Source organism: Mustela erminea, chromosome 13 (genome assembly GCF_009829155.1).
Source record: "Mustela erminea isolate mMusErm1 chromosome 13, mMusErm1.Pri, whole genome shotgun sequence".
NCBI lineage: Eukaryota > Metazoa > Chordata > Mammalia > Carnivora > Mustelidae > Mustela > Mustela erminea.
In genome coordinates, this window is record NC_045626.1 from 55,794,836 (window position 1) to 55,820,523 (window position 25,688).

At 38.0% G+C, this 25,688-nt stretch overlaps 1 protein-coding gene across 4 annotated transcripts in view; it reads left to right on the forward strand.

The window, feature by feature from the left end:
* Positions 1-25,688, forward strand: part of ARHGAP28 (Rho GTPase activating protein 28) — a 205,113-nt gene that overhangs the window by 132,879 nt on the left and 46,546 nt on the right. For all 4 annotated transcript variants that reach the window (XM_032309485.1, XM_032309486.1, XM_032309487.1 and 1 more), the window contains 4 exons: positions 6,329-6,421; positions 13,876-13,965; positions 23,429-23,513; positions 24,953-25,095. In XM_032309485.1, coding sequence (XP_032165376.1) covers positions 6,329-6,421; positions 13,876-13,965; positions 23,429-23,513; positions 24,953-25,095 — 411 coding nt within the window. The remainder of the gene's footprint in view (positions 1-6,328; positions 6,422-13,875; positions 13,966-23,428; positions 23,514-24,952; positions 25,096-25,688) is intronic.

Here is a 25,688-nt window from a genome sequence, read left to right on the forward strand (position 1 = left end):
TCCATCTTCTTCCTGTCTTTCTACTTTGTCATTCATATGCAGCCTTCGTCCTTTTACCTGTAAGTTTGTTGGGCCACTCCTAGCGCTATATTCATATTCCGGGCCATTCCTGGAACTTGTACCAACTCACTCTATCTTTCTGAGCTTAATCTCCTAGAAATCTTACTCTGTAGAATCCCAGTTGCCTTTCATTGCCCAGAAATGTATGTGATCATCGTTAGCTGCAACAGAGTCTAAGAATTCAACGTTTTTTTTTTTTTTTGTTTGGTTTTCATTTGTTTTAGTTGACACAAATGTCCCTGAGGGGTGGAAAATCAGGATTCTTTTAAGGAAGACTGGTGATTGGGTTTGGGGTGAACAATTAACAGTATTCTCCACAGAGACCAATGTCTGTCATCATGCCCTGAATGTAGTGGGCTCTCAGTATTGGCAGATGAGTGGCTACATGCAGTGATTGGTGCACAGCAATCAGATCTGTGGATCTCTCCACAAATCTGCATCAATGTACACATATATGCAGAACACATACTTGAATGTGCAGTTACGCTGTGGAGAATATGCCTGAATAAACCTGAACTTTCATTTTTTTCAATGGCCAGATGATTTTGGTTGTATCCCAGCTCCTCTTTTGTATGTGACTTTGTATGAAGAAGGGATATCAGCCATTCCTCGCAGAAATGGTCAGCTGGTAAGGTAAAGCAAGGGACTTAAGAGTAAGGAGGCTGGGAAAAGTGATTATTTTAAGGCAGTCAGGAAAACTTGAGCAAAATGCCTATTTGCCTTATAAGAAAGAAGGAAACAGATGAATTTTGGAACACTGAAAAAATAATTTATAATTATTTGTTTGATAGCCACCACTCCAGAAGTGATTTCTCAACAATGAAGTGTTTTATAAATATTTTGGAAAATATCTGAAACCTTTATCTCCAGTCAGCTGGTAAGTGTGCTCTTTTAAAAAACAAAAACTTGTGTAGGAAAAAAGAAGAAAGAAAGAAGGAAACAGAGACTCTTAAACTCAGGAATGAAAAATTAGTTAAATCCACAAATAACTACATGGCCTGTCTGCTTTTACAACAACAAAACCATGGCTGCAGTTCTAGCCCCAGCCAGAAGTCAAGATGTCAGGGATGTCATCATCTAAATGTTGTTCTTTTTCCTGAACACGTAATAGAGAGTTTTATGCTACTCTCCATGTATCTTTCAATATTGATTTAATTCTCAATATAAGAAATACTTTGACATTTCATATAAATAGTTTATGAGGGGCAGCATGGTAGCATTTTAAATGTGTAACAATAAGTGGGGAAAAGTACACTGTCTAGTGCAAGAGGTAAACACATTTCAGTAGAGCCCACCTTGTCTATTTTAGTTCAGAGATTCAAAGAGTGCTCATCTGAGTTCGTAACTGCCAATGACATGATCTCAGTAGAAGGGTTTTGTGTGTGAGATGAATCCAGTGCCATGATTTATACTACTTAGCATAAGCCCTGCATCCTCTTACTCAAGTGCTGCACCCAGACTGGAGGCATAGAAGGGCACGAGTTTACTGACATCTGCCTCCACTTGGACTCATGACAGCAGGAAATTTATGGTGAGAGACTTTCCCTTGTTACAATTTATATATTACCTTCTCTTGAGCTCTACTTTTTTTCTTTCCTACCAGAGGAAGAGAGATACTTTAGGTGTTCCAAGAATAACCCTTGTACCATCCTTGATCTGATGAATAATGATGATGATGATCTTTAGTTTCTATACTTTATTTTTATCTTACATGTATTTTATGTGGGATATTCTATCTGGATCTTTAAAAGATTGTCCTAATTCAAACTAGTTGTTGGTTCCTTCCAAATTCTGCTTAAGGGTTTGGATGTGTCTAGTTTGTCTTCTGGTTGCTCTTCTGTTGCCTGAGGGTTTTGTCAAGTTTTGTGAGCAATCCTATTTTGCAGATTTTGTCACTAGTTTTTTTTTTCTTTTATCCTAATTTCATTATTTTCCCATAAGATTATTAATTCCATTTAGTTAGAAGTCTACTTTTTCTGCTATGTTGGCAGTAAGTGCCCTTGGTTTTAGATTGTTCCTGCATTGTAGGGAGTCTTAGATACCTTACTTCCAACCAGGACTCTGATCCAGGCTGTGATTCCTCTCTCCCGTTTACTCTTCCAGACCAGCCAGAATAGGGACACACAGAGTAGATACTAGTGTTTTCAAATAGTGGATTTCTATCAGCCTTTCTCCTGGCTGTCTCTGTATACTATTTTGATCATCTCTTCTTCATCCTGTGGATGAGGGAGGGATTTCCACCCTAGGGTTACAGGGGTATCTTGACACTCAGCAACAGATAAGATCAACAGCAATTTATTATCACATATTCTCACAGCTTGGGGGATGTGGACACAGAACCATGTGTGGGGTGCACTTGGGAACAGAGTGAATAACCAGGGGTGGTAGGAGACAGGCTTTGTAGTATCAAGAGAGTGAGGTACCCCGTGGTTCCCACGGGAGGATGTGATTCGCTTGTTTGAATAATTTCACTGGCTAACAGGGAACTGAAACATGTTACTCAAGGATAAGCAGGAATTGTGTCTGGTCCCCCAGATAAGGAACATTGTCTGTCTAGGGGACCTTTTATCAGGGATCAGAGTAGGAGGGGAGCTTCTAGTTAGACCACTTGTGGTCCTTGCGCTCTTACCAGATGTCATGGCAGCACTGAAGAGTGAGCTTTACTCTTAATGTCTTATATGCCACACCCAATACATCCACCCTGGCCATGGACTCTCATGATTAGTCTAGGCTTCTTTTGTTTCTTTTCCCTTTTATCACTATTCCATGTATTTCAATTCCTTGAAGATCTTACCACCTTTTAAAGGTGAATAAAGGGGCAAGTGTGGTGCCAAACACGTGAAGAAATCTTGCAGTGAGATGGAAGAGGACATTAAAGTTTTGTTCCAGCCCTACCCCTGAACTACTGACAGGTTTCTGGAATGAGAAAGCAAGTACTGTTCTTTCTCCTAGGAGGATGGTGAGGGCTAACATAGTAGAGTAAATACAGAGAATGGTACAAATACTAATTTGCATAATCATATATATTATAAAATGTTACATCTTTTTAGCAGATTACATCTTTTATCCTTTGAGCAAACTGGCAAAAAATATCTGTGGATACTAAATTTTCATATCTAAAAAGCTTAAATCCTAAACTAGAAGTATCAAATGCTAGGCCCTATATTAATTTTTTCAGAAATTTGTAAATATTAATCTGTTTGCTTTTTCATGTAGTGTTAATGTTGAGAAATCTGATGTCTCTCTAAATCTTACTCCTTTATTTGTTGCCTTTTCTCATTTTTATATTTCTGGAAGCCTTTTACCTTTATCTTTAGTGTTGGAGACTGGAACTGTCATCAGGATATGACATCTTTTTTTAAAAATTTATTTTTTATTTTTATTTTTTAAAAATTTATTTATTTGAGAAAGAAAGAGAGCTTATGTCCATGTGTTTGGTGGGGAGTTGTGGGGAGGGGCAAAAGCAAAGAGAAACCCAAGCAGACTACTGGCTGAGCAACGAGCCCCACACAGGGCTCAAGTCTCTTAACCCTGAGATCACAACCCGAGCAGAAATCGAGTTGGATGCTCAACTGACTGTACCATCCAGGTGCCCCTGACACCTTTTTTTTAAATTACAGTCAGCACTTAGCTTTTTGTTGGTGAAAAATGTTCCTTTTCTTTCAGTTCTAGCCATTCTCCTTCCATTATTTCTTTAGTTTATTTTCCATTTTCCTATCCTTCCTTTCATTGCCTGTGTGTTAAACTCACATAGTTCTTAAATTGTATGTTGTATTTCCTTGTCTTTTTTCCTATTTGTTCTCTTTGCTAGTAGATTTTGTCTATATCAATTTGTAGGTTCCTAATTGTCATTTTTGCCATGAGTGGTTATAATTTAGCCTCTACTGATTTTTTAATTCAGTAGTCAAACTATTAATTGATAGGAACTCTTTTTTCAATGACTTCCCCTTTATTATGATAGTTTGTCCTGATTTATGGTTGTAATATCTTTTCAAATCTCTCTGAAATTAACTTATTTTAAGTCTTTTCCCTTCCCTCAATTCTTTTTCCCAGAATGTTTATCACTGTACTTTTTTAGAATGTTGAATTTTTTTTTTTTGCCACGAGTAAATTTATTCATTACACTAATTTTCTCAAATGGCTAATGGTCCTTGGTGATTGATATATATTTAATGGGCTAGACCAACCCCTTAGTGACTTAGGATGTGTTATTGTTATGTGATTTCTCTACCATGATACAGATATTTTCCCAAAGGATTCTTTATTAAATGAGAGGCTGATTTTGGGTACTGTGTAAGTCAGTAATATATGGGAATGACTGGAAGTTAAACTCTACATATGGATGAGTATCCATGCTCACGTGCACGTGTGCACATGCACGCATGCATGCGTGCACACACACACACCAAAGGGAGAGGGGTGAATGACTTCATTTCTTACTATCCAAGACAAAAACTGATGTTTCCTTTTATTCTCCCTTCCGTGACTTTGATGAAGGTCCAGAGTTACCTGATACTGAGATGTGTTTTGGTCTCAACCCTGGACAACTTTCCAAAGCAGGTGGTTCACTTCAGCCAGAGTGATTTTCTTGGGCCCATATGTAGCTACTGCCTGCTGTTCAGTGTAGAGGGAGCCTTTGGGAGATCTGTCTGGTCCCTCCATTGAGGAAACACTTCATGATAAATTACTGTGGCCACTGAGCTAAGGCTCCTTCCTCCCCTTTGTAATTTTCACATTGAACTCGCTTGGTTGTATGTTTGCTGTTTGTCAATTTAACCTTTCTTTGTCAGCAATGTTGATTTATGCTGTTCTTAGGGTAAGTTCTATACAATTATGAAATACATTGTTTACATTTTAATTCACAGGAATTTCTAACAATGTCTCATCTGTTATTAGGACACCTTGTTTGTTTCCAGTGCCACTTGGAGCTATTCATATAACAGTACACACCTTTCTCTAGTTCTGAGTGATTGGAAGTGGTGTGCTCTCAGTTCTCTGTCCTGACCTTGTTTCTTGTACTGCCTCTTTAGCATTGCTTCTACTTGGAAACAGATGTCTATTTTTCTTACTATAATGCATACATATTGGGGGAAAGTTAGAAAATATGGAAAAGCAAGATGAAAAACAACAGTTTTGAAGTCTCATGTAGCAGTGTATGATTTCATTAATATCCAGTATGTTTAATTTGGCAAAATGTTGCTTCAATCATGGAATAGAATAATTGCGTTTTATTTTGGAGAAAGCCATTATATCACAAATGCTGCTAAAAATCTTAGAGCATATGCACAAGACCTAAAATGTCATCTATCACAATCATAATAATCTCTAGATAACACTTGCTGCATAATGAAAATCAGAGCTTTTACAATATTCAGTGAATAGGAATCAAATATTTGGTTCAGTCTTATGTGTTTTTGAGTTAGTCAACCTAATGTATTTCTAGTTTCTTGATTGAAAAAACTGCTCTTGCTGATTTGTAAATTATTACAAAAAATTATAAAGTTGGTTTTAAAGTGGCGTAGGTTAATCAGTAAGCTTCATGACTTAGATGATTAGAGATTTATTATCCTTAAAGTCTGAGGCTGGTGTGGCTGATTTCCTAGCATGAATCTACCAAGTTTTTCATCTTTCCATTCTGCTCCACTTGGCCTATGGGCTAATATTTAGTGCTTCTCAAGTATATCTGGGCATCACAGACACTGGGTCCTTGTGAAGAAGAAGCAGCGTCAACTAGTGGATTCTACCCACTTGGACAAGAAAACATTAGCCTTCCTGGATGCTCTACCAAGTAGGATTCTGCTTGTATCTCATTGGTCAGAGCCATCACATGATCACACTTTAGTGTTTTTAGTTTAGACATAACATCTTTGGAGCAAATCATGATATTCATAAGTTAAGAAAAGTGGATTTTGGGGGCGCCTGGGTGGCTCAGTGGGTTAAGCCTCTGCCTTCAGCTCAGGTCATGATCCCAGGGTCCTGGGATCGAGCCCCGCATCGGGCTCTCTGCTCAGCAGGGAGCCTGCTTCCTCCTCTCTCTGCACCTGCCTCTCTACCTACTTGTGATCTCTGTCAAATAAATAAATAAAATCTTTAAAAAAAAGAAAAGTGGATTTTGGCAGGTAATTAACAGTGTTTGCTTTTGAGACCAACTTATGCTCCATCACCATATGACTATACATTTGTAGAGTCTTATATAATGTGTAATTGAATAAACAATCATGTTGGGGCAGATATGCCTGGTTGAAAATGACTTTCATTCTTTCATTAGCCAGGTGATACCTGTGACAACCATACTGCTCAGTTGGATGGAACCCTGGAGGAAAAAGAACTGCCAGGAATTATCAAAACAAGTGGGTCCTTGGTAAGTTACAGCAGGATAGCTGGCAATAGGGATGAATGAAGAAGTCATTTTTTTCAAGACAATCAGGCAAAACTTCAGAACAATGTACCATAATTAAGATGGCTGGACACTACAGCTCTCAACATACCTATCCACATTTACTCAATTTGCAGGAAAACATTAAGCATTAAATAAAGCCAAGTTTAATAGTTAAATCCACAAATAATTGCATACTCTATAAAAACAGATAGATACCCAGAAAACCAATGATTGTAGGCCTTTTCTGGGACAGATTTATCTCCTCTCCATTTTTCTTTTATTTTAAAAAATTCTCAGAAGAGTGTTCATTCTATCAAGTCATAGGTCCCTCTGCTGGAGGGGAAACATGTGTCCTCATGTTTCTACTATTTGTGCAGTACAAGGTGAAGATCAAGCACCCTTCTTCTGACCATACATGTAACCTCAGGTGTCCAGTGTCTCCCTCCCTCTCCCCTCTCCCTGCTTGCCCCATCCCCACTTCTCCTCCCAGGTGACCCAGAAGAAGGAACAGCCAGACAAGCCTGAGGAGGAAGATGGAGCTTTTATCTATTTCCAAACAGGAAAGGGGACTGCATTTATGGTTTAGCCCAGAACATTTTCTCACAGGTTTCTATGTACACTCCTACTTTCTCTTTTTGGTAGAAGTCATATAGTCTCTTTTTTCTTTTTTCTTTTTCTGTCCTCATATTCCCTCTCCTCACTTCCTCCCAGATAACAAAAGGCAGAATGGTGAATTGTAGTAGGTTCTCTACTCCTTGCTGACATGGTGTTGGGGAGAGTCTTTGTTTGAATGTTCATATAGTGAACCCAAGTATGGTTACTCACACTTTGGGTTGTCTTTTCTCATTTTGGACATGACAGTTGTCTATTTAAAAATTCCATTTACATTCTCTCTCTCTCTCTCTCTCTCTCTCTTTTTTAAGATTTTATTTATTTATTTGACAGGCAGAGATCACAAGTAGGCAGAGAGGCAGGCGGAGAGAGGCGGGGGAAGCAGGCTCCCCGCTGAGCAGAGAGCCCAATGCAGGGCTTGATCCCAGGACCCTGATATCATGACCTGAGCCAAAGACAGAGGCCTTAACCCACTGAGCCACCCAGGTGCCCCTCCATTTACATTCTTCATTAGTGCTGTTTTGATGGGGCAGCAGTTGGATTATAGAAGAATTTATGTTATTCCTAGAATATCTCTCTCTCCAGTCACCTCTCATGTGAATGTTGCTGAGAATCTTTTTTCCTGTTTTTATGTTTTGTTCACTGTATTAGGTTTTAGAAAAGCGAGGTTTGATCATCTGATTAACTTTCCCATTTAATCCCAGAATATAACCCCAATTGTTTACAGAAATAATATAAAATTTCTTTTGATATTGAAAATTATTCCCAGTTTGTTTCCTGCCAGTATTTAACCTTTAGTTTCCTTAATTTAAGCACATAGACCCTTTACCTCTGAAAACAAATCCGCTTTCTCTTTCAAGAATATACTTTGAGCTTTCCAGTGTTTGGTATTTTTCTCATCTTCTAAAATGGGGAAAAGATTCAAATGGACACTTCCAAAAATGATGGCAAATAAACTCGTGAAAGGTGCTCAGTAGCACTAGTGATTATGGAAATGCAAATAAAGCCACAGTGAGATATTCCCACATAATCTGTGGAATGACTGAAATTAAAAAGACTGACCATTTCAGCTGCTGTTGAGGGTACAGAGCAGCTGACGCTCTCCTGCACTGCTGGTGGGAATGTAAAGTGGGCCATCCACTTTGGAAAATAGTGTGACAGCTTCTTAAAATGTTACACATATACCTACTGCAGACCCAGCTGTTCTACTCATACATAATATATGTTCATACAAAGACTTACTCAAATGCTTCTAGTACAATAGTCCCAAACTGGGAATAGTTTTTCCCCATAGATGAATGGATGAACAAATTCTGGCATATCCATACAAAAGAATATTACTCAGCAATAAAATGCAATGAACTATTGATATGTACAATGTGGATGGATCTCAAAGTGGTTATGCATTGTGAAGCCAGATCAAAAAGATCCAATTTATGTAGAATTATGGAAAATGTAACTAACCTATAGTGAGAGAAGGAAGATTGTGATTCCCCGGTGACCTGGGGATGGATGAGGAGAGGAAGGAAGGAGAGGTTAACAAAGGGCTATAAGATCATTTTTGTGGTGCCGATTTTGTTCATTGTCTTGACTGTGGTGATGGTTTCACAGGCCTACATTTTTTGTCAAAACAACATCAAACTGTATACTTTAATCTTTAAATGTGTAGTTAATTGTATGTCATAGCTCAGTAAATCTTTAAAAAAGAGTCCATATTACATCTTATTATTTTACTAATATCTGAAGTATTTATTTTGAAATAGCCTACTTAAAATAGTCTATTTATGTATTATATACAGTTGACCCTTGACTCTCATCACAAATGCCACTGAATTTGGGCATTTACAAAAGTCCTACAATCCAGTCTAACATCATAACAAACCTCTAAAAATCACTTCTTGGATAGATAAAATGTGCAGTCCACATAAATGAATTAGTCATTTGAGGCGTTAGTATATGCAAAAAGCAAAGTAGTTGATCTAGTTTATTTCCAGTGTCTTAAGTGAAAATCAAATGCCTGTATTTGCTATTCTTTCATAATTCACTGCAGCATACAATCATAGCATCTGTTAAAAACAATGTCAGATACATCTGTGTTTGCTTCATGGAAAATAAAATCTAAGGAACTTTGATTTAAACAAGTAGGAATTTGTTTTAACCACAAAACAAGTACTGATGGTGGTTGGTAGACTGTCCCTGGTACATCTGCAGTACAGGCTTAGCATGAACTTCTGCTTTTTGCCTTTTATGTTGCCACCTTAGCATTTAATCCATACTCTTACAAGATGGTTAGCAAACTCTGGATACCATGTTAATATTCCCAATAGGAACATGTGTCAACTGACTGACCATTACTATTGGAAAACCTTAGCTGTCCTGGATAACTTTTATGATAGAATATCTTCTAATGTTTAGTGACTGACTATTGCACTCTTACATTATTTGTTTTTATTTTCTTATTTTAGTTGCCTAAATCTCATTCCTTCATAAATGAGGGGGTATTTTTTTTTGTTTCCCTGCCAACTTTTGAATTTTTGAATTTTTAATTTATTTTGAATTTATTCCTGGAATTCTGAATTTTCTTGAGGATCTGCCCTTTATTTCATTCATTTTGGTCTCTACTTGGCAAGTTCTTTTCACCTGAGAACTGTTTTTTCCTCCCACTCTAGTTTCTGGACACTGTCTTCTTTTATGTCTTAAGTCATTTTTTCCTCCCCATTTTTCTGTGTCCCCACCCTTCTAGAACACATATTAGATGGTTGTTGCTATGTGTGAATGAAATGCAGTATCTTCTTTTTAAATTTTTTTTAAAATTGAGGGAGGAAGGAAAGGGAAGGGCAGAGGTGGTGGGGGGAATTTTAAGCAGGCTCCATGCCCAGTGTGGACCCTGATGCAGGGCTCCATCTCACGACTCTGAGATCATGACCTGAGCCAAAATCAAGAGTCAGATGTTTAACCAACTGAGCCACCCAGGCATCCTTGAATTTCAGTATCTTTTTTTTTTTTTTTTAAAGATTTTATTTATTTATTTGACAGGGAGAGAGACAGTGATAAAGGGAACACAGGCAGGGAGAGTGGGAGAGGGAAAAGCAGGCTTCCCACCGAGGAGGGAGCCCTATATGGGCTCTATCCCAGGACCCCGGGATCATGATCTGAGCTGAAGGCAGATGTTTAACAACTGAGCCATCCAGGAGCCCCCTAAATTTCGTATCTCCTAAACTTCCTCTCATGTTAGTCTGTTTGCTCTGTCTCTTCATCTTTATTTTCCAGATTAGTAGGTTTTTTTCTTGGTCATGAATGTAGTTTTTTTTTTTAGCTTGTCTCATTCTTTTTCTAAGTTTCAATAAACAAATTCTTATTTCTCAAAAACAACTTTTTCCCCAGAACAGCCATGGGTTCTTGGTTCATAGCAGCAATGGCCCCTTAAATCACACTGAATAGAAGAATTAAATTTTTTGAAGGAATCAAAATTATTTTTATGGTTTTTTTACTGAGGTATAATTTATAAACATTAGGTGCATGTATTTTAGGTATGTAATTCAGTTAATTCCAACATATGTTTTTACCCATACAACCAAGCCCGTCAAAACAGAACATTTCCATCACAGCAGAAATCTCTCTGAACCCCTTGCCAGCCAGTTGTCATCCTGCTCCTACCCAGGCAAGCCCTGTGGTGATTTCTAACACGTTAGGATGGTTTTCACTCTCATATAAGTAGAAGTATAAATACAAAGTGCACTTCTCTGTCTGGCTTTTTTCACTCACGGTAAGTTTTTTAGATACATCCATTTGCTGCATGTGATGGAAGTTTGGTTCTTTTATTATTACTAGTATTCCATAGCATAAATATACGACTACTGGTATATCAGTTCACCTCATGATGGACGTTTGGATTGTTTCCAGTTTTGAGCAGTTGTGCCTAATGCCACCATGGAGATTCATTTCATGTAAAGGGTGTATATTGTCATTTCTCTTGAGTAAAGATGTAATGTAATTCAGATTGTTGGCAAACAAGCCACCCAGAGGTCATCACCCATAGCTCATAAACTCAGCAGGGAATACTTTAGTAGGTAAATAAAAAAATAACTAAATTCCAAAAGTATCTATAGCGAGAAACAATCACAAAAACTAATTTTTGTGCATGTATCCCAAGTAGAGGATTTGTCAACGAAAGCTTGATCCTCAAGGGTGAGCTCATACATAAAAATAACAGATTACCATGTAAATGTGTTTTTTTTCAATATTTTCAAGTATCAACTAAGATATAAATATTTAGATTTTTTCCCATTTATTTTCAAATATAAACATCTTGTGTGGAAAAATGTCAGCTTTTGGAATGTGTAATAGTAAGTGACGTAAACAGTGAAGTGTCTGCCTGAGTGTGAGAACCATCTGGTCAGGGAAGTGCACATCTCCTGTTGAGTGGCAGCACGTGTTTCTGGTTTTAGGTTTTGCCTCCACTGCAGAGAGAGCTTCTGACCAGGAGTCTGGATCCAGGGTGTTTTTTCCTGTCCAGCTCCCCAGTCCCTCCCTCGTTCTGCTGTCCATTGAGAATGCTGTCACAGAAGGGGGGAATGATCCACCAGATACTCGATCCAAGGAAGCATAGGGTAGAAAGTGTTCCACAAGACAGAGGGCACCAGCACACTTTCAGGTGGAACTCTACAGCTCAGTGGCCCCTAAAGTTCTCTGTAGAGTCATAGCACTGACTTTATTAATTTTTAATTGATGAGATATTTCCTTTGCACTTGAGTAGATCAGTTTCTCCAAAGGCCAAAATTATTGATTGTGTGTTCTTCTAAGTGGGGTGTACTTAACTTTGAAGTGTGTAGAGGAGGCAGGTAGGTCAGTACACATTATCCGCAGATATCAAACCGATGACAGGAATGAAGAACCTAATTTATTGCTTCCAGGCAAAACTGATTCATTTCAATCTGCCCTCCATGTCTTTTGTTAGGCCTCATGATTTCCTTCTTAGGCCTGTATACTCATCCTGGGATCCTATACCCTAAGGCAGTTAGTTCATTTTATTTAAACTACATTTTGGGAGATTTTTTTGCATTATATTCAGGGTTTGTCTGTATATTTAAGGGGCTGGTCTACTTAGCTTCTATTTTACAAACATTTTTAACTATTTACCTAGGATCCTTTCGTACTCTTTGTACAGTTCTGTTATTTGTTTGTTTTTCTCCTTCCTCTCTAGAAATGTTCCAAAGCAGCTCTTAGGTAGAGGTTTTTATTTTACCAAACCGATTCTATCTGCTTCTCATCTAGAAATTTCTGTGTTGGTCTGCTATGGAATTCTTTGATGGTTTCTAGTGCTATAAAAAATGTCCTCCTTAAAAAATATACATATATGTATGTTTTCTGCCGTTTTTGGTGAAGGAGGTTGGAGGGGAGCATCTTGACTACTAGTCCACCATCTTATACTAGTTCTCATGTTTTAGTTGTCCTTTTAAGGAAAAGGTTCTTGGGCACCTGAGTGACTCAGTCGGTTAAGTGGCCGAGTCTTGATCTCGTCTCAGGTCATGTCTCAGGATCGCGAAATCAAGCCCAGATTCAGGCTCCATGCTGGGTGTGTAGCCTGCTTGAGATTCTTTCTGTCCCTCTCCCTCTACCCCTCCACCTACTCCCGCGCATGTGTTCTCTCTCTTTCTCTCTCTCAAAAAATCTTCTCCACTTTATAAAGTAATGCCTACTATCCATAAGAAATGTAGAAAATGTGGTCAAGCAAGGAGTAAAAGGTTTTCTGTTTTGTTTTGTTTTTAGAGAAGGAGAGAGAAAGAAGTGGCACGGGAGAGCAGAGGGAGAAGGAGAGAGAGAATTATCAGGCTCCGTGCCCCTGCAGAGCCTGACACAGGGCTCAGTCTCACAACCCTGAGATCATGACCTGAGCTAAAATCAAGAGTCAGATGCTTAACCAACTGAGCCACTCAGGGGCCCCGAGTGACAGTTTTTAAAAAAAAACACAGAACACTGTATTTTCATAAGTATTCAATATATTCTATTTTGTAAGTTTCCTTCAGTAAAAAAAGAATATTTACGTCTTAAATTTTAGTGAAACCATTGTCCAGTACAGCAAAAATCTCATTTCTAACTTTATAAATGACGAACATAACCTGGCACTGTTGTTATTGAATTCTAGTCCCTGCAAAAGATAATTATAGATTAAAGATTAGACAAGTTTGGCCACATGTAATGGAAGGGTTGAAGTTGTTTTGGTTCACGTGGAGGTTTGGTGGTCTGAGTCTGACAGGATATTACAGGATGCCTTAGCACAAACCCAGGTAGGCTTGATCTGCCACCTCTGCTGCCCATTGTCTTGGCCATCATCCTTATTCCAACAAGATACCTCGCAACTCTAGGCTGTCATCTACAGCACTGCCACAAGTGCATGTGAGATGACCCTCTTTCTTTTGGTCAGGAAAGCCTTAACTGTTCTGGAAGCACTCTTGCTAAATTACACTCACCTCTCATTGATCACACTAGGCACATGATCACTCCCAGCTGCAAAGCAACCTAGAAATGAAGTTCTTTGGTTTAACTCCCTGGAACGAAACCAAGACATTGTTAAGGAAAAAGGAGTTTGTGGCAGGCAATAGCAGTGTTGGCTCCAGGGCCTGGGGTCTGTCCAGTGTCTGTGGAAGGGCCTGGCATTTAGGAACTCACAGTGATGTTCCCTGAAGGACTGGATGCAGCTGACCCTGCCCAGGAAGTCACAACTTCGTACAGTGTCACACACATCTAAATAGATACACATAGTGTAACACACACGTTAGAAGTGTTTGCCTGAATAAAAATGGTACCTTTATTTCTTCATTTAGCCAGATGATGCTTCTCTCAACAATACCACCCTGTCAGATGGGTCCCAAGATGAAGAAGGGAGTTTTGCAGTTCCTAGGAGTGGCTCTGTGGTAAGTCGTCACCCGCCAAAACAATCGCACAGCATATTTACAAGTTCAAGGCAAGAAGAAGCAATTTCTTCAAAACAGATAAGGAAAACTTGAACTAAGATTGTGAAGAAACCACAGCTGCCAGGAGACCCACCAACATTTTAATAGTTAGGAAGTAGGAGACTCAAAACCGAGGAATGACTAGATCTCAATTTATTTTATTTTTATTTATTTATTTTTTATTTGACAGACAGAGGTCACAAGTAGGCAGAGAGGTAGGCAGAGAGAGAGAGGAGGAAGCAGGCTTCCCATGGAGCACAGAGCCCGATGCGGGGCTCAATCCCAGGATACTAGGACCATGACCGAGCTGAAGGCAGAGACTTTAACCCACTGAGCTACCCAGGTGCCCCACTAGATCTCAGTTTAAAAGAGGACTCTGTAAATTGATACCACTGTGGTCAGAAACTAGAGGATGTTCTTTGTGTGTATCAAGCCCGGAAGAATCTGGTACCTTTAGGCCTCTTGACTGAGTTCACACCAGTAATCTGGCCTAATTCTGCCATTTAAACCGAGAAGTCCTTTACCCCTACAGGATAAATTAAAACACCCTCATCCTGATATTGAAGGCGCTATTGCCTTAGAGCTCAGTACTTACCTGTATACATCCTCCACTCCAAACACATTCACTCGCTTGGCCTTGAGTGACAGAACTTAACTTTTTTTTTTTTAAAGATTTTATTTATTTATTTGACAGAGAGAAATCACAAGTAGATGGAGAGGCAGGCAGAGAGAGAGAGAGAGAGAGAGGGAAGCAGGCTCCCTGCTGAGCAGAGAGCCCGATGTGGGACTCGATCCCAGGACCCCGAGATCATGACCTGAGCCGAAGGCAGCGGCTTAACCCACTGAGCCACCCAGGCGCCCAGAACTTAACTTCTTTTGATCAGAAAGCCTCATCATGTCCCTTCCCCTCCTAGAACCACTGTACATCCCCACTTGGTGTCTCTGTGCAGGTGCTCTGGCAGAGACCCTGTTCAGTGAGGTCATGGTTACTGGATGGCAAGTTGATGGCAGGCAAGAGCACCTCAGTCAGGTAGGTGGAGGGGGCACGTTCACATGAGCCTCTGAGCGGTAGTTTCTCATCTTTTGACCAGTTGGAGACAAAAGATGGTTGATGTTTACATGCATAGCACGCTCTCAGTAGATCCCCATTGTTCAGAGAGAACGTCATGAGCCCCAGGTGAAGGAGTTTTCCTGTTGTGTTTTTAGATTTTTGATTTTGAGGTTGCTTTGTTACACAGTGATCATATAAGAAGCACAAAAGAATGTGAGTGACGATGAGTAACTTATCAGTAGCCCTACAGGTAATGGCACAGATGGGCTAGGGCTTGCCCCCAGTGTCTGACCAGCCAACTCTGAATCTGGCTGCTATTTTCCTATTTAAGATTGTCCACTGGCATGCAAATGAGTAAGGATGTCTCTCTTTTAGAGATATTTTTCAGTGCACGCTACTTACTGATGGATGAATACAAATTAAGTCCCTGACAAACTCTGATAGGTACTGAAGTGAGGAGTTACCTATAAGAGACCTCTCACAGTTGTGCTGTGGTCCTGTGACTGGGGGCTCCTGCTCCAAGGCTTTTGCACAGGATCCTGTATATTGTGTCTCAGCTGCTGGTATTCGTGTGCCCAGGGCACCATCCCTATACATTTGCCTCAACTCTGCCTACATGCTGCCCTGTATGTGCCCATCTCCGAGAACTACGGACTTTGTCTAGTAAATAGTTATAGAATATTTCTACTCCCCCCTTTTCCTGTAACTACTTCCTTAGTACAGAAACAAATCATCTTCCTTTATTACTGAAGTAGCCCCCTATGTGATCTCCCTGACTTTAGTATACACCCCTTAAATTTATCCTCCTCACAGCGGCAAGTTGTTGATCTAAACATGCAAGCCTTGTTTCAATGCCTGCTGCAGTTCCCCCATGTCTTCTAGTTGACGTAAAAACCCCTGACACAGTCTGACGCCTTCTCTCTCTAGCTGACTTTTCTGCCCCAGGCATTTTATATGAGCCAACGAAGGACGGCATGTGGTTCCATGCACATACCAAGTAACACTTGGAGCAGAATGGTTGCATAGTTGAGTTGCTGAGGAGGATTTGGGGTTGGCCTTGTTTGTTAGGCTTTTGTTGATCCATTCATTCATTCACCAAGTCTTATTAGGTATGTATTGTCTGCAGATAGAGGATTCTTGAAAGTTAGAGGGTGTAAGAGAAAGGCTGTAATCTTATGTAGCAGTTATAGATAGTGTCTCCTGGAGTATGTTAGTCATTCATGTTTTGTTTTTCTGAAAACTGATTGAATCATGATTGTGATATAAATAAAAGTTTCAGCGGTATTGAGACTCAAAAAAAATCTCATTAGTACCAGTCTCCAGTGTGACTTCTTTTGGATTGCTTGTTACTCAGAATATCTTTACTTAGAAATATTCAACAAATTGGTTAGTTGCTAGAGTAGCCAGCCCACAGATGAGAAGTTAACCCTTACTGCATCTGTACTGAAAATCATTCTAGAACGTTGTACCATGAGGAGAATACATTTTTACTTCCCTGGTTCTTGGTTATAAGGAGCCACTGACATCCCAGTTAGGTTCTGAAGTTTCTTCTAGATGATAGGATTTCCAGTAATTCAGTGATGTGTTAACAAGGGCTTCAAGGGCTCTGGCCATGACTCTTGTGAAGTAAATCTCACCTGGCAGGGACATTTTATTGTCATCTTCAAGACTTCAGAGGGTCCCCAGAACTTGCCCTTTGGAGTTTGTGTTGTGGAATTTAAAGTAGGCGACCTAACTTTACTAAAAGGTTAACTGTAGCTTGACCAATACTGTTTTGGGTCCCTCCCCAATCTTTCATCTTTTTATACATTTGAAGGGTCAATTTTATGATAATTGTAACCTATCTATCTATCTATATATATATGGGGTCTGTCTTAATTACTATTGCTCTGTGGTTTGTTTTTGAAATCTGTTGGGATGTGTTCACTCTCATAGTTCTGGATCAAAATTTTCTTTCTTCTTAGGTGTTTTTACTTCCGGATGAACTTAGGATAATGCTATAACCACCCATTAAATTAGTCTTATTAGGACTTCACTAAGAACTTCATTGAATTTAAAGATTAATGTTGGGAATAGAATTTACATCTTAAAATATCGACTCCTCCCACTGAGAAATAATAATTGTGTTTTTCCATTTATTTATGTCTTCTATACTTCAATAAAAATTCATAATATTCTTTCTTTCATTTTTTCCATATACATTTTTCATTGATTAATTACTTAGGAACTTTATGGTTTTCATTGACATCTTAAAATGGTAGGTTTTTTTGTCATCTTCCAGTTTGTTTTTGCAGAGATGTAAGGAAAGTAATTTTTTTTATATTTGTACAATTATAGCTTCCTTTCCAAAAATTCTTTTTACTTCAAAGAACTGTTCATTTGATTTTAAATTTGTGCAAATAATCACCTGAAATAGTGAAATTTTTCATTACTCATTCTTTGAAATAATCCTTTTATTTCTTTTTGCTGTCTTATTGAACTAACCATAATGACTTGTTACATTAAATAATAATTATGGGAATCTTTTGATAAGTTCTTGATTTTTTCAGGAATTCTTCCAAGTTTCATTATTAAGTAGAATATTAGTTCTAAGTTTCTGAGCCTTGTAATTGTTTTTGTTAGGAATGAAGGTTGAATTATATAAAGCAATTGTTCATCTATTAAAATAAATATATTTTTCTTTGTTAAGCAGTTACCTTAGGAAATTCTGTTGATAGGTCTTTCTAATAATGAATTATAAATTTGTTGCTAAATAAAACCTTTATTACATTATGGAATATCAGTTTCTACTATTTTAGCATTTTAACAACTGTTCTATTAGTAGGATTCTAATAGTGGTATTTAGCCTATATATAATTTCTTTTTGTTGTTACAGATACACTAATCTTGGTATGAATATGTTAAGAGTCCTTTTTCAGTGTTTTAGAGCCATATATTAAAATTTGGTGTAAATATATAATCTATAAAATCCATTATGTTTAAGCTTGTATTGTAATTATTTTTCATTTTATTTTATTTTTTTTCTGTGTTCCAAAATCCATTGTTTATGCACCATATCCAGTGCTCCATGCAATACGTGCCCTCCATAATACCCACCACCAGGCTCACCCAACCCCGCACTCCCCTCCAGAACCCTCAGTTTGTTTCTCAGGGTCCACAGTCTCTCATGGTTTGTCTCCCCCTCCGATTTCCCCCAACTCAGTTCTCCTCTCCATCTCCCCATGTCCTCCATATTATTCCTTATGCTCCACAAGTAAGTGAAACCATATGATAACTGACTCTCTCTGCTTGACTTATTTCACTTAGCATAATCTCCTTGTATTGTAATTTTGTAGTGAAACCTCCAAGACCTGGCATCAGTGTAGACATAGTGTTTTGATTATTTTTTCAGTGGATATGGTTTTGGCATTATATTCATTTCCATCCCAAATGGTGTGAGTTTTGGTAACCTATATTTATTGTAGCAAAACTTTCAGTTTATTTAGCATTTTCAGTATATGCTGTTTGTGTATACACACATATATACAAATATACACACACACTTATTTAGGTGTATAATTTTAAATTTTCTGTGAGGTAGGTATTTCACCTTTTTTGTTCCTAATATTTATGTCTTTTATCCCAATTAGAACTGTAAATAGTTGCCTGTTACCAGCAGTTTTTTTTAGGAAATCACCTAAAAATAATTGTATAATTGATTATGAGCCTGCTTTTCCTATTGTATTAATATATTCAATCCTTACTAATTTTTCATTCCTTCTTGGTTCTACTTGTATAATTTTTTCTAGTCTCTTGGATTATAAACACATTTACTTTTAATCTTACTTATTTGCATTTAAAGTTAAGAGTTAATCTCTGAATAACAGTTTAACTTTTATCATGGATTTTTGGAATTTAATGTTCTTATTTTCTAACATTTAGCTATTAATTTCACATGTGATTTAATTTTTAATCCAAGATATTATGAGAATGCCTTTAAATTCACAATTGGATAGATTTCGTAATTGTTACTATGTTTTATTTCAAACGTGATGGCATATTTGTCAGTGAATATCACTTATTTATCTCTGGGGTATTAGGTATTTATCCAAACTGGGAAAATACTAATTCAGAAAGTTATGTACACTCCTATGTTTGCAGAATTTTTTACAATAGCCAAGATATGGAGGCAGCCCCAGTGTGCATTAATAAATGAATGGATAAAGATGTGGTATACATGGATGCAGTGGAATATTACTCAGCCATAAAAAAAGAATGAGATATTGTCATTTGCAATAGCATGGGTGGGCCTGTAGGATGTAATGCTAAGTGAAGTATGTGAGACAGAGAAAGACAAATACCATATGATTTCTCTCATATGTGGAATTGTAGAAACAAATCAAATGAACAAAATAAAAAAGAAACAAAAAACAGACTCTTAAATACAGAGAACAAAGTAACGTTGCAAAGGGGTGGCTGGGTGGGAGGATGGGTGAAAGAGATAAAGGGGATGAGGAGTAAACTTATCTCGATAAAGACTGAAAACTCTATGGAAATGTTGAATTGTTATATTGGACACCTGAAACTAATAGAGCACTATGTTAATTATACTTCAGTTTAAAAAAATAAACATGTGTCTCTGGAGAATTTGGCAAGATGTAGATTTGCCAGTTCCAATCTCAGGGACATAAGGGGAAGAAGGGGAAACCTTATTATCTATTAATTCAAGGCAGCTTTATACATAGAGTTATAACACACCAACTCAAACCTTGAGGGAAAAAAAGCAGCAGCCAGCCAGTCAGGAAGGTCAGAAACAGCTTTTGAGTTAGTGAATTTCTCCTATAAGTAATGAACATGAAAAATGTTAGGTATGGTGTTTCTTGTGAAGGAAATATTGTACAGTCAAAGTCTAATTTTGATAGAACTCAAACAGGTAGTGCCAACTTTCTATAGACTGGAATTCAAAATAATCATACCTCATATATTCTACTCTCTAGTCCTAGTGCTGCATGATTTGGGCGGCAGACCAAGCTTCACTGGCTGGAAAACCTTGCCTTTCCTCACCAGTTAAAGCCCCAGCCTTTTATGGTTAGGCACATAGGGAAATGGTAGGACCTGTTATGGACAAGCAAAGGAAGGGTGTTTTAAATGGGAATGGTATTAATATTTCAAATATATTCAAATAACTAGTAAAAATTTCAAAGGAAGCTAGTGTTCATATGTTTAATGGGTGAGTGGATATTTTTACAATATAAATACCAAGCACCTAGCCTTTTCAGTCAACCTACTTAAGAATTCAAAGTCCATTTATTGGGAGATCTCTTCTCCTTTTCATTTTTACCAAGTCACTCCCCTACTCTAACACATGAATATTCCTTTGTTTTGTTCTGTTTGGTTTTAACCCTTAGGAGGGTCTCGACTTCTCTGTGTGGCTTTCCAAGCCTTCCATAATTTGAGCTGACCATCTTGACTATTTTATTTTTTAATATAATTTTTTATTTTTTATAAACATATATTTTTATCCCCAGGGGCACAGGTCTGTGAATCACCAGGTTTACACACTTCACAGCACTCACCAAAGCACATACCCTCCCCAATGTCCATAATCCCACCCCCTTCTCCCAAACCCCAAGTGGGTAAGAGAAGAATAAATGAAACAAGATGGGATTGGGAGGGAGACAAACCATCTTGACTATTTTATTTCTCATGTTTTTCTAATACCTTGCCTCAACTCCTGGCAAACCAGTCTCTCCACAATTCCATGTAACGGAAGTGTTTCAGGTATTTCCATACCTGAAATTATACCTTCATTTTGGGCCTGAATGTTTTTGCCAGCCGCCTCTGCATCTGTAAGTCCTCTCCATCATGGTTGGAGTTCTAGGTCAGCTTCACCTGCCTCTGGGTGAAACCATTTCGGGCCGCACCTCTTTCTTCTCCATTGCCCTCCAGTAAATACATAGCTGTGTTGTAGAAATTAGCTCTGAACAGTGGGTTGATTGTTTTTCAGTAATGTTCCATAAATGTTACTCTACTCCTCATTATAAATAATAACTCATGAGCAGGGATCATGATTAAATTTCTGCCTCCCCCAAGACAGCCCCCAGAATAATTTACATTACAAAGGGCAGGCACACCTTCAGTCCAGTAGAGCTGACTAGAGAAAATCAACTCAGCAGATGGGCACTTCTCCACTTCACAGATTAAGAAACTGACATTTAGTAGGTTTAAGCATCCCAAACCATCAGTTTCAGCCTTTAAATAAAAGTCTCTCAGTTTTTAAGAGTGTTGTCTCCCATTGGTGAGTTATTTCAAAAATTGAGAAAGCATTTCTCTTTTAGAAAACTTCAGAAGACCACTGAAAAGTGGTCCATATCATTTTAAGGATATTAGTGTACAGGTAATCTTTATTCTGTAGTTTTGTTTTTAATACTACCAAAAATCTGATGGACAACGAATTGTATGGCTCTAGACCTTTTTTGTTTTTTTTTAAGATTTTATTTATTTATTTGTCAGAGAGAGTGAGCACAGGCAGACAGAGTGGCAGGCAGAGGCAGAGGGAGAAGCAGGCTTCCCGCTGAGCAAGGAGCCCGATGTGGGACTTGATCCCAGGACACTGGGATCATGACCTGAGCCAAAGGCAGCCGCTTAACCAACTGAGCCACCCAGGCGTCCCAGCTCTAGACCTTTTTATGTCTTTTCTTTTCTTTTTTTTTTTTTTTTTTTTTTTTTAAGATTTTATTTATTTGAAAGAGAGAGTTGGCTAGAGAAGGAACACAAGCGGGGGTGGGGGGGAGTGGAAGAGGGAGAAACATGCTTCCTGCCTAGCAGGGAGCCTGATGCTGGGCTTAGTCCCAGGGCCGTGGGATCATGACCTGAGCTGAAGAAAGACGCTTAATGACTGAGCCACCCAGGCGCCCCTCTTCTCATTCATCTACAAATTATAGGAATTGGGAATCTATATTTTAATAATTAGCCAAGTATTGACATGATTTTTACACAATTACAATTGTGTCATCTCTTTTGAAATAAAATAGGAAAAAGAGAACACAAAACTCAGAATTCAAGACACCCTTGTGTAATTTGTAGCACATGATAATCTTTCATGAAACAGGTGTTCAGTTATTGCTAAATAAATATGAGAGTAAAAGAAACAACATCAGGCTCTGGGGAAAAGAAATGAACAGACTTTATATTGAATAGTACATAAAAGATTGGTGATTGAATAGCAAATTTCCATCATTACACACATTCATAGATACTAACTACCACATTAAAATTTATATTGACAGAAATGGTAGAATTTGTGTATAAGTTTTTTGTTTGTTTGTTTGTTTTTGGTTTTTGTTTTTTACTAATACCCATCCAGACTTGAGCAGTTGGCTTGCTTCACAGGGCTTTATAAAGATATGCAACTTCTGGGGCACCTGGGTAGCTCAAGCTGGTTAACCATATGCCTTTGGCCCTGCATCAGGCTTTGTGCTCAGCAGGGTGTCTGTTCCTTCCTCTCCCTATGTGCCACCACTCCCATTCACCTCACCCCCGACCTTCCCTACCATACTCTCTGTCTCTCGAAAATAAATAAAATCTTTAAAAAAAGAAAAGGTACTCAACTTCTGACAATATTGCAGGAGAAGACAAAGCTTTGGCAGGATCTTAGTGAAGAAAGTAGCAAATTAGAAATAACTAGAAAACACACTTACGGTTTCGGTAATTATTATCACTCTCACATTATTACACACATTTTTTCATGGAGGAATTAATATGTTGAGTATTAATAGTAACCAACGCTCATTTTGTGCTTAGTGTGTATCAGATATTGTTTGAAGTGATTACAGAACAAGTAATTTAAAATTCATAATACCTCTTTGAATGTTCTAATATCATCATCATTTTATAGATTAGGAGACTAAGCGATAGAGAACTCAAGAGACTTATTCAAAGTCACGCAGTAAGTGGGAGAGCCTGGATTAGAATCCCAGCAATCTGGCCTCAGGGGCCTTTGCATTAACCATCTAGCCACATCATCACCTGAAATTTAAGATCAATATGCATGACCACCACATCAAGAATAAAAAATACCGTCATTGTCAAACTATGTGACATCAAGCATTGTAATTTTTACATCTTAGGAAGGGTATAAGCAGCAAATTCTCAAGAGCTAAGAAGACAGTTATTTTCATCTTGACAGAGTTCTCTGTTGAGAAAACCATGTTAGCTCTGCAGGTTTGGACTGAACTCAGAAAAAGAAATCAGGTGCAGGCTGTGTATGGAATCAAGAATTGTTTTGTGTGAGAAGAACTTGTGGAAACTGCAGAGAATAAATGTGATGGGAATGTTGGGGAGCATGTGTTTGTATACTAAAATGTCTTGTGTTCATCTTCCCTTGTTTCACAGTCTGTACTCGAGACTCTTCCAGCCCTACCAGTTCTCTCCAACGGATCTCCAGACCCTGCACAGGCAGTTCAGAATGCAGGGAGTGGTGAGTGGCACATCCTTTTATATCGAACTGAAGCTGTGTCTTCTCGCTTTTGCTCTGGCACTCAGTACAGTTAGCCATGACTTTGTCAAGTCAAAATGTGTGGGATTTTTTTTTTTTTTCTATTTTGATTCTGTCACTCCAGCACTCACTCCTTGCCAGCTCCAAACACCCCATTCTGTCACACCAGACAAAATTAATTGAGCCAAATTGGAAGCAGAATCTTTTTCTCTTTCACTACCCTCACATCATTTAGAAACTACTCACTTGGGTAATGTCTTTGACTTGAGGTCTCTTTCACAAGGAATCTGGAGCTGCTTAATAGTTGCGAGTGGAAGTAGGACACTTCCAAAAATCTCTACTTAGGCTCAAGTGTGTACAGCACCAGAGCAACTCTCACATAGCAACTCTAACAATACATAAAGGCTACTGGGTTACCTTTTAACTGGACCTCTTTCACTTGAGTATTGTATTTTTGATCAGTATTTCTGTTTAAAATTTTAAAATCTGTTGATTTGCAAATTTCTCCATTTAACTTTTAATGTGAGATTAATTAGGTCTTCTATTATTTCTTTTCGTTGTTCTTCTTTAGTCACTGTCTATAGAAGAGGGTAAAAGACATGAGTTCTCTTTTTTATAATCAGTTTTTTTTTTTTCACTGCATATGAACAGTTTTTCCAGGCAATGAAAAAAGATGGCAAGCCAAATATTAGTTAGGAATCAGAGTTTAGGATTACTCAGATGATTTCTGGATTCACTTGTTTTTGGCCAAGGAATTTATTGTCTTAATTTCAAACTACCTCACAAGAAATGTGGGACATTTCTTGTTACTCATTTGGCTCTTTTTTAATAAACAGCGTAGGAGGTCAGGTAACCAAATCAAATTACAAGAATTTGGGTTAATTTACATGAACAAACCTAGAAGTGAAGGCCAAATTGAATTTTAACACATCCTAAGAACCAAACCTCCCATAGTTTGGGAGAAACACAGGAGAAGTGAATTTAGGCAGGAATTCTAGTGGGGTCTTTGCCCGTTCTCCCTCTGCCTTAAGCTTCTGCTTCCTCAGGAGCAGCAACATTGGGTTTAGATGGACTTAACTGTAATATCATAACATACAGAAGAAATGCCTCATTTGTGGGCTTTCCTCTAGTAATCTTCAGTGCCTTTCATGAGATATAAGAATCCAAGATTAAAAACATCAGATGATATAGAAAGTTTGTTTGGATAATGATTAGAGAAATTCATTCATATGGAAGTCTGAAGACCCCACATTATTATTTATCTGAACTCCTCTAGGTGAGTCTGATTCTGTTCTTTGGTTGTAAACGTTCTGATGTGCCTATAGGTTAACTTAGAAATATTTTGTGTTTATTTTACAGTACATGATATTGATTGATTAAATGACATAAAAAAATTGTACATCCTTTTTTTTTTTTTTTAGATGATGATTATCGGAAAAAAAACATTCCACCAGAAACTGAAGAGCTGTCCTTTGAAGTATCTTATTCAGAAATGGTTACAGAGGCTCCAAAAAGAAGTAAATTCAAGAAATCAGATTTTAAGAAAGAGGACTATGCTTTAACTGTATGTAAAACCTTTCATGATTATTCCAATAACTTCCTATGGTTTTTCCATGGGACAAACTAGGATTTTTTTTTTCTTTATTAAGTGTGTGTGTGTGTGTGTGTGTGTGTGTAGGGAGAGGGCAGGCATCAGTGCTATGCAGTACCCAGCCTGCCTGACCGTACCTGGCAGTACTGTGTTGCAAAAGAGTTGTGAGGATGTATGCTTGAATACTGTTTTATAGAGGAAATAGGATTTCCTGGCTTGTGTGATTTCATGAAACTTCTATCCTTACTTATAGGTTAATGCAGATTCTAACTATATACTTAGTTGTGTCTCTAGAAACCACATATCAGAGGGGCTTACTGCAAAAAGTCAATCATCATAACAAGAAGTGAGCACTTGCAGAACAGGCACTAAAAATCCATCAAAAATATTCTTAAGAATTTATAATATTATCATGAAATAGACAAGTGGAGCTATATACTTCATTATCCTGAAAGCCTCAGAGTATGTATCTATGTAACTCTATACTGGAATCTGTATCTATATCCAGGATGTTATATCCTGAAAGCCCACTACAAGAACTATGTTACATTGATCTGTTGGCTACT